General features: G+C 30.0%; 1 protein-coding gene across 1 annotated transcript; it reads right to left on the bottom strand.

The window, feature by feature from the left end:
- Positions 1-5,970: 5,970 nt before the first annotated feature.
- On the bottom strand, positions 5,971-6,606 carry LOC148944031 (uncharacterized). Its single transcript, XM_089100577.1, has one exon. It carries the CDS (start codon positions 6,604-6,606, stop codon positions 5,971-5,973), a length of 636 nt encoding a protein of 211 aa, XP_088956703.1.
- Between the last annotated feature and the right edge of the window lie 2,873 nt (positions 6,607-9,479).

Genomic DNA, 9,479 nt, shown 5'->3' with positions numbered 1-9,479 from the left:
TATTTTAATAGTGTTTTGTTAGGATCTTGTGGACTTACTTTGCTATCGTGGAATTCTCAAGGTCTAGCTGGCTTATTAGATTATTTCAAGGAATTGTATATGTTTTCAAAATTATAGGGAATTGCCCTGACAGAAACTTGGTTGAGAGATCATACGACAAATTTATTATATATTGGTGAGTATCGATGCCATGTTAAGTATAGAGAATAAAGGCAAAACGGTGGACTAGCAATTTACGTTAGGAATGGTCTTTATATTAAGGTGAAGAATGAAAAGCGTGTAAATAAGGAAATGGTATTTGAAAGTGTGGTATTAGAACAATGTAAATCGGGATAGAATTTTTTGTGATTGTAGTGTACCGCCCGCCCTCATGTTCTACTGAGGAAATCCTAGAGCTCTTAGCAAAGCAATTAGATGAGCTTGCTAATGATAATAAGCTTTTGTTCGTGTGGGGTGATTTTAATCTGGACCTAAATAGTGAGAATCCTAATGCTAAGTTTTGTGAATTTTTTAATGTGATGTCTTGTTATGGTGTTTTTCCTGTGGTAAATATCTGTACTAGGGTAACTACCAATTCATCGGGTAGAATCCCTTATTGATAATACTTTTTTTAATATTAAGTATAATTCAGTTTCGGTTGTGATTAATGAGGTATCTGATCACTTTGGTTTTCTGCTGTGTGTAAATAATTTTGCCAAACTAAAGAGTAAGAATTCAAAAACGCATAATGATTTACTGGGAATTGATGGAGATGCTTTGGTTTGGCTTAGAAATTAATCACAAAAATTTAAGTTCGAGTTTCTTGAAGATAGTTAATTTGATATAAATGTTAAGTTTTGTTTATGGTAAGGTAAACTGAACGAATTATGGGAGTCATGTTGTAATACGTCAAGGCAGTCAGTTCAAACCGTGACAGAAGTTAAACCTTGGATTTCTAAAGTATTGGTGACTGCGATAATCATAAGGAAGTGGTTATTAAAATATCCCAATACATCACCGTATTCCGAGGAGAGGTATAGAAAATATAATAACGAATTAAATAAGCTACGTCCCAAAGCTAAAATAGAATATTTCAGAAATGAATTTAAAGAGTCGGAAGGAAATCCTGCAAAAGTCTGAAAGAAAATCAACTTGGTAATCCACCCAACCTAGAGTTCAGTTACTCAGATTGTGAGTTACCCTATATGTGCGATCTCTTTCAAATATTGGAAAAAATATGTAAGGTACAGGTTCCTCATCCTCTGTAGAAGAGTATTTTGTTCAGCTTTTACCTGTGGCTAGTGATGTTTCTGCTCATTTGCGTCCGATTATTGTTGAACAGCTAAAAAAGACCGTTTTGAGCTTGAAGAGTAATGCCATAGGTAATAATTATTTTTCCCTGAAAGTTGTGAAGCATATATATCCAGTTGTATCAGACCATTTGGTTTTCATATTTAATTAGTGTTCGGAATGTGGTATTTTTCCTGATCGCTGGTCATAATAATTCTTTCCATGATTATAGACCTATTTCCCTTCTCCCAGTGTTAAGTGGAGTATTCGAGAGATAATAAATGCTAGAATGGTATAGTTTCTGGAATCACGAATACTTCTAACTCCAGCACAGTTTGGATTCTGAAAACTAATCTTGACGGATCAGGCCGTTCTGTTTTTGGTGAGACTCGTTAATGATGCCCTGGATGCTGGTTTGAAAGTGGCTTCAGTTTTTCCTTGATATTGTGAAGGCCTCGATTCGGTCGATCATGGTATTCTCATTGCAAAACCTGATAATAGTGGATTTTGAGGTGCGTTCTTAGTTCTTTTAAGGTCTTTCCTTCGTAATCGGTCTTTGTATGTGAGTGTTGGTGGTGCCGTATTGGGTACAAAGAGAGTTAAATATGGTGTGCTACAAGGGTCCGTGCTCGGGCCTACATTGTTTTTAATCTTCATTAATGACTTCTGTGGAGCTTTGGAAGGTTTTTTGTTTGACCTGAATTTTCCTGTCAGTGAAACCATAAAATTAATTTTTGTTCCATTTGCTGATGATGCACATTTTACATTCGCAGCGAAGACGCAACTGTAACTCATGGAGAAGGTTATTGCAAGTATGAACCAAATTGGTAAATGGACTAGAGTTAATAAACTGAAGTTAAATAACACTAAATCACAATTTTTACTTACAGAAGAAGCCCCAATAAACTATCCATGGTCTAATCTGCTTAGACTTATTGATACTTCAATCAAGCGATTAAAGACTGTCAAGTACCTTGGTGTCCTTATAGTAGCAAGATTAAAAGGAATGTTGGGATTATGAGAAAGCTGAAGATTTTTTTCCGTGTTATGTAATAAGGTTTTAGTATTTTTCTTATGTTCACCCGTACATTGTGTGCTGTAATGTTGTTTGGTCGAGCGCTTTCCCAACACATTTACTTCCGCTTCGTGTGATGCAAAATTCAGCTATTGGAGTGCTTTTTGATGATAAAGAAGGCGTATCAGTGAGAAGGAGATATGCTGGACGACATATTCGGCCTTTGCATGGAGATTCAAAATTTTATTCAGCTTTGTTGTCGTATAAGTATGAGCGTGGATTATTGCAACAATGCTTCGGTCAAATGTTCGTGGCTGGATATAATGTCCAGGAGTAATCCACCAGAACAGCATCCACGATAAAACGACCTCAGCCTTCAAAACGAAGATCATTCTTCTCTATCCTTCGCGTTGGACCAGGATTTTATAATATTTTACCAAATGAATTATTAGTTCAAGAGAATATTGCTAGCTTTAGGAGTAGGTTAAAATGTATAGGTATTGGAGAGTATAATATTTCTCAGCGATTTTTCGGGAGTCCTCAGCTGTATTTTTTTTAGTAGTTTTGAGGGGTGGTAGAGAGACAACAGTGATAATTAGTTATATTTAGGTTTTTATTTATGAAGCACATTAAGTTGTAGGTGGTTATGCCGTACCTTTTTTCTTTTTTTATCTCTCCTGTTTTCTTTCTTTTCTTTCTTATTTTAGTATTATTCTCTGATGTTGATAGTAATGTAAATATCAGGTTTTTCATTAGAGGTGTGAAGCCTAAACAAGTTTGCTTCTGGCACGTGATGTATTCATTTGTTTAATGTGAAAAAAACTTTTATTAAGTTAAAGTTCTTAGCATGTAAGAACCCAGCTTGATGAACCAAAATAAACCTAGCTTACAATCAATTAACAAAAATATTTTTTTGTATTTCGTAAGAGTAATTTTGTGTTTCGTTTTGGACTATGTTAGGAAGTTTTGTATTCTATTTGAAGTATTTGGGGTGTTGTTAGAATTGTTGTGTATTATGACAAGTCTTTTGTTTTCTGCACCAAATATTTTTCATTCTGTTAGAACTACTTTAGAATTGTGCAAATTATATTTATATCTTGAAAGAATTATTTCTTTTTCGTAGGAATTTTTTTGGATTATGTTTTAACTTTCTGAATTCTATAAGAAGTATTTGGGATGCTGTTAGAAATTTTTTGTTTTGAAGCAAGTATTTTATGTTCGCATCAACTATTTTTCTTTCTGTAAGAACTATTTTAGAATTGTGCTAAGTGTTGTGTATTTCATATAAATTTTTTGTTTGCTTTTAGGAATTGTTTTGGACTAGGTTTGAACTTTTTGTATTTTATAAGTATTGTGGATTTTGTTAGAATTTTTGTGTTTTGTTAGAATTTGTTTGTGTTTTATTAGGATTTTGTTAGAATCGTGCTAAGTATCTTTGTTCTTTCGTGCTAAGTATTTAAGTATATTTTTCGTGCTAAGTATTCTACATAAAGTATTTGGGATGGTGTTAGAGTTTCTGTGTTTTGTAGCAAGTATTTTTGTTCTACACAGATAATTTTTCATTCTCTTAGAACTAATCTTGCTAAATATTTTTATTCTGTTACAACTTTTGTAGAATTTTGCATTGTTTTTGCGCTTAGCAAGGATAATTTTTAGTTTTGTAGGAATTATTTTGTATTATGTCCGAACTTTTTTTTGTTTTAGAATTATTTGGGATGTTGTTAGAATTTTGTATTTTGTAGCAAGTATTTTGTGTTTTGCATCAACTATCTTTGCTTCTCTTAGAACTATTTTAGAATTGTGGACAGTATTTTGTATTTCTTAAAACTAATGTTTTCTTTTGTAGGAAATATTTGGATTATCTTTAAACTTTTTTATTTTATAAGAAATATTTGGGATGTTGTTAGATTTTCTTTATTTTTTAGCAAGTATTTTGCGTTCTGCACAAAAAATTTTTCATTTCCTTACAAGCATTTTAGAATTTTGTAATATATTTTTCTTATTTTGTAAGATTTATTTTTGTTTTATAGGAATTATTTGGATTATTTTTTTGCTTTTTTGTATGCTATAAAAAGTACTTGAGATGTTATAAGAGTTTTTGTGTTTTGCAGCATTTATTTAGTGTTCTGGGCCAACTTTTTTCATTCTGTTAGAACTATTTTAGAATTGTAGAAAGTATCTGTGTATTCTTAAGAATTATTTATGTTTTGTAAAATTTATTTTGGAATATGTATGAACTTTTTGTATTTTATAACAAGTATTTGGGGATACTATTAGAATTTGTTTGTTTTGTAGCAAATGTTTTTTGCTCTGCATTTTTGCTTGAGTTAGAAGTATTTAGTATTGTGCAAAGTGTTTTTGTATTTTGTAAGAATAATTTTCTGATTTTTAGGAATTATTTGTATTATGTTTTACCTTTTGTATTCTATAAGAAGTATTTGATAAGCTCTTAGAATTTTTGTGTTTTTTAGTAAGTATTTTGTGTTGTGCATGAACTATTTTTCATTCTGATAGAACTATTTTAGAATTTTTTAAATTATTTTTGTATTTGTAAGAGTTATTTCTGTTTTACAATTTTGATTATGGTTGAACTTTTTGTATTCCTTAATAAGTATTTGGGATGTTGTTAGAATTTTTTTGTTTTGTAGCAAGTATCTTGTGTTCTACACCAACTATTTTTCATTCTACAACTCAACTATATTTCTTTCAATATAACTAGTATTGTAGAATTGTGCAAAGCATTTTTTGTATTTTGTAAGAGTTATTTCTGTTATGTAGGAATTGTTTTAGATTATGTAAGAATTATTTGTATTCTATAAGAAGTATTTGAGAAGATATTAGAATTTTGTAGTTTGTAGAATGTATTTTGTCTTGTGCACCAGCTATTTTTTTCTGTTAGATCTATTTTAGAATTGTGTAAAGTATTATTTGCATTTTGTTTGAGTTAAATGTGTTTCGTAGGCATTATTTTGGATAATGTAAGAACTTTTTGTATTCAATAAGAAGTATTAGCGGTGATGTTAGAATTTAAGTGTTTTGTATGAACTATTTTGTTTTCTGCACCAGTAGTATAAGAAATACAGGAGGTGCCTCACCTATCTCACCCCTTCAATTTACCCCCTTTTCAATTGAATTCACCCCATTTTAAATGAAAATTCCCAACATTTTAAGAATTTTCCATCATGAGCTTTAACATCAGAAAAGGTTTTTCTGAAATAAGAATTTTTGATGTAATTTGAAAAAATAATCAATTCTTCTTATATCACTGATAAAATGTAATAATTTAATATTTATTATATAGTTCAATATACTGATAATTAAGTTCAATATCAATATCTAGATAATTATTATTATTTTTCCCTTTTCTTTCAATAACCTTTAGAATCATACCTTTATCTTTTTCTCATTTTTTAAATTTCCTTTCAAAATCAGCTGCTTTAGAATCAAATCGTTTTGGTGCAAAGATATCAACCACTTCACCCTCAAAATTAACAATATTAACAAGTTTATTACCATATTTAGTTACTACGTTTTTCATTGCTTTAACTGTATATTCTATTCCAATGTCTAAGTTTTCTTTCTTAACGGTTCGATTGCATTTATTTTCCACTTCCATTTCTCTTAAAAGTTTCTCCATTAATCTATAAATTATTTTATTATACAAATTTTCTGAAATCGAAAATAATTTATAGAATCACATATAATTTATGATCAATAGCATCCATGTTTGCTTTTCTTTCTGAAAATATAACGCAGTAAATGTAGTATGACTCAGCAGGCTCTTGATCTAACAAAAGTTTAATTTTTATATCAATATTTGAACCAGACGCATAAATATTAGGTTCATGTTTTGAAACGTCAAAACAAAATAATGTATATACTGTTTTAAAGTCATTATAGCTAACAATAGTTCCGCTATCAACGTTTCGATGTTTGTATCCTAAATGTAAAAATCTTTGATAAGCATTAAAATAATCCTCATTATCATTACTAAAATCACATTTTAATTCTTTCTGTGGATATTTATAGCCATTCACTCTCACTTCAATTTTTTCAATATTCATATGATCAAATACCATATTATTTTGTAAAGCATTTCTATTTTTTTCTATTTTCTGAAATACTACAACAATTTTAGATGTATTACATCTTTCACTGACGACTCTCCATGTCAATTCTTTGTCATTTCTATTATCACTTTTATAAGTATTACACGCTTCCCATCTTAATTCAAATGAACTCTTTTTAACTAATTTACCTTCTAACTCATTTCTAATGAATAAACTAGGATTTAATACTGGTAGAATCCAAGATAAATACATTATATCTACTTTAAAATTTTGAGAACCTTTTTTATAATCATATTATTGTTACTATTCCTTTCAAACGCAATTTTATGTGTAACACCTCTATATACACGATTAATGTCTTGACAAAATCCAAATAATCTTGATACTGGTAAATACATACTAACTACATGACTTTCTTTTGTTTTTGACATGGAGAGTCGTCAGTGAAACATTATATCTTTTTAATAAACAGCTATTAAATTTATAGTTTTTCTTTGTTTTAATTGTTGGACTTTCACCTGCTTTTGCAGTTGTAGAAGTACTTACAAACTCACTTTCTTCTGTAAATGAATCATTTGTTTGTGTTTTATCTTTATACCAAACCATATTTGGTGCTGCGCTTCTCGAATAATCATCAGAAAATTCTAATAGATTTTTAACGGTTGTCGATATACCAACATAATCAATAGATTCAGTGGTTTTACCATTAATGATATATTCAGCATTTTTAAACAGATTAAACCCATTATTTGTTAAAGTAGCCTTGTCTACAGAATCCATATTCTTTCCATCCTCTCGCGATATTTTTATTTTTGCATGAAGATAGCTATCACTAGGAAGGATCCAAGATTATAAATCTTTTATTGTAAATTCAAAATTATCTAATTTTGAAACATTAACATTTGTTTCTCTAATTTCTTTAAATTCATATTTCGTTGTCGAATTATTAACAATAGGCTTTTAAAATATTTGCCAATAAGGAGCAACAACTTCATTAACAACCTCCATTTATATAGACAAGAAATTTATTGTATAATTTTTATTTTAAAATTTTTAATCCCTTACCTGAAATCAACGTATTTAAGAGATCTCGACCTCTTCTATTTATATACCTTTTATTATTTCCAATAGCTTCTTTCATCAATTTTTATTTTTAAATACATTATCTAATTCTTTTCTATTTAAATTGATGAATTCTTTACCATATTCAATACCTCAATTTTTACTAGCTCTAATCGAGGTTTAATCATATTATTATACACTGATAAAGCTCCATCTTTTATATTTTTCAGGGAAGTCTTGAATAATTCCGAGTTAGGTATATTCTTAAAAAAAACTGCAAATACCACTACCGTATTGTGTTGTGTATAGCAATTGTTTTTTATTAATCAACATTTATTACAGTAAAAGTTTTATAAGAGAAAATAATTAACTATAACTTTTCTAATTTCATTAAACTTTTTTCAAATCCAATACATAACCAACATTCTCACCATTAAAATCGATAAGTCTACCTAATTGATCTGTAATTTTGTACTTTTGATAACTCTTTTTCATAAAAAGCACCAATAATTAACTCACCCGATTTATCGGATAATTCATACGTAGTAGGAGTTGTCTGTTTAACTGAAGAAATTTGAAATATTTCCTTTGTATGATTTGGAAGATAGCCTTTATCAAAAACACTCTTTTTCTTATTAATTCTAACCAAATCACCTGCATTAAGTTTATGTTTCGTTGTTTGAGAATGTATGTCTGGAAACAATTTTTATACACCCTGTTTTTATTTTCTTTTTTACTAGCTTATATTCGTTTCATATTCACTGATCTATAATAAAAGTTGTTATAATTCTCAACTAATGACGGTAATACCTCTATCCAACATTTAGTATTGTTGTAAGTTAAATGTTTCCATAATTTCTCTTTGATAGTTCTATTAAATCGTTTCACGATTTGAGCCTTCAATTCCCTTTCAGATGAAAACCAATGAATTTCATGACTTTTTAAAAATACTTGAACGTTTTTCATAACAAATTCTTTACCTTTATCTGTTTTTAACACTTAGTAAAATTAGCTAAGGTGTTCGAGAAGCTCAGTCAAGGCAATTTAAAATGCTGGCCTGAGAAAGTAAATTTATTTAAACCTAAGATTAAGTTTTTAGGAGCAGTAGTAACCCAGGGAGAGATATCCCCAGACCCTGGTAAAATAAAATGAGTTGATAACCTCAAGCCCCCCAGAACTATGAAAGAATTAAGGGGAATTTTAGGCCTTACTGGCTACTTCAGGAAATTCGTACGCAATTATGCCCAAATTGCAAAACCTCTCACGGAATTAACTAAAGGGAATTCCCATAATGTTACCTGGTCCCAGGAAGCTCAAACTTCCCTAAAACGTCTCAAAAAGGCGCTCACTTCTGAACCAATTTTATCACTCCCTGATTTCGAAAACGGAAAATTTGTGGTTACGACGGATGCTAGCTCAAAGGGCATAGGCGCTATCCTTTCGCAAATAATCCCGGTAGAAAACCCTAATCCTCTAGAGGGAACGCCTAAACAAAAACAAATAGAAAAAGTTATATGCTATTCGAGTAAAACCTTATCAAAAGGCGAAAGTATTTATTCCGGCACAAATTTAGAATTATTATCATTTATCCACCACTTCGAAAAATTTAGACATTATTAAATTGGTAGAAGATTTATACTACGATCAGACCATAAAAGCTTGCAGTACCTGCGCACATTCAAAACCCCACGGGAATTCTAGCTAGATGGATTATGAAAATCCAAGACCTGGATTACGAACTTGAACATTTAAAAGGTAAACAAAACGCAACTTGTGACTTTTTGAGTAGATACCCAGAAAATATTCCGTCGGAAGCTGAAGAAAATAAAGTTAACGCTATCAATGCTAAGAGCAAACACAAAAGTAAGAAAAACAAAGTCAAAGACACAGAAAAAGAAAATAAGATTACCTATTGTCCCTTGTCTTTGGAAAATATAAAAAGAAAGCAAAAAAAGGACGAAATGTGTGTAGCACTAATTGATTATTCTGTGAATGATGATGCGTTACCGGATAAATTCAAAACTCTTAGAAAAGAGATAGATAATTTTGACTATGATCTGGAT

Source organism: Artemia sp. Qi Xiang Cuo, chromosome 14 (genome assembly GCF_049724085.1).
Source record: "Artemia sp. Qi Xiang Cuo chromosome 14, ASM4972408v1, whole genome shotgun sequence".
Taxonomy (NCBI): domain Eukaryota; kingdom Metazoa; phylum Arthropoda; class Branchiopoda; order Anostraca; family Artemiidae; genus Artemia; species Artemia sp. Qi Xiang Cuo.
Note: the sequence above shows the minus strand (reverse complement) of the source record. Positions and strands in the feature narration are given on the sequence as shown.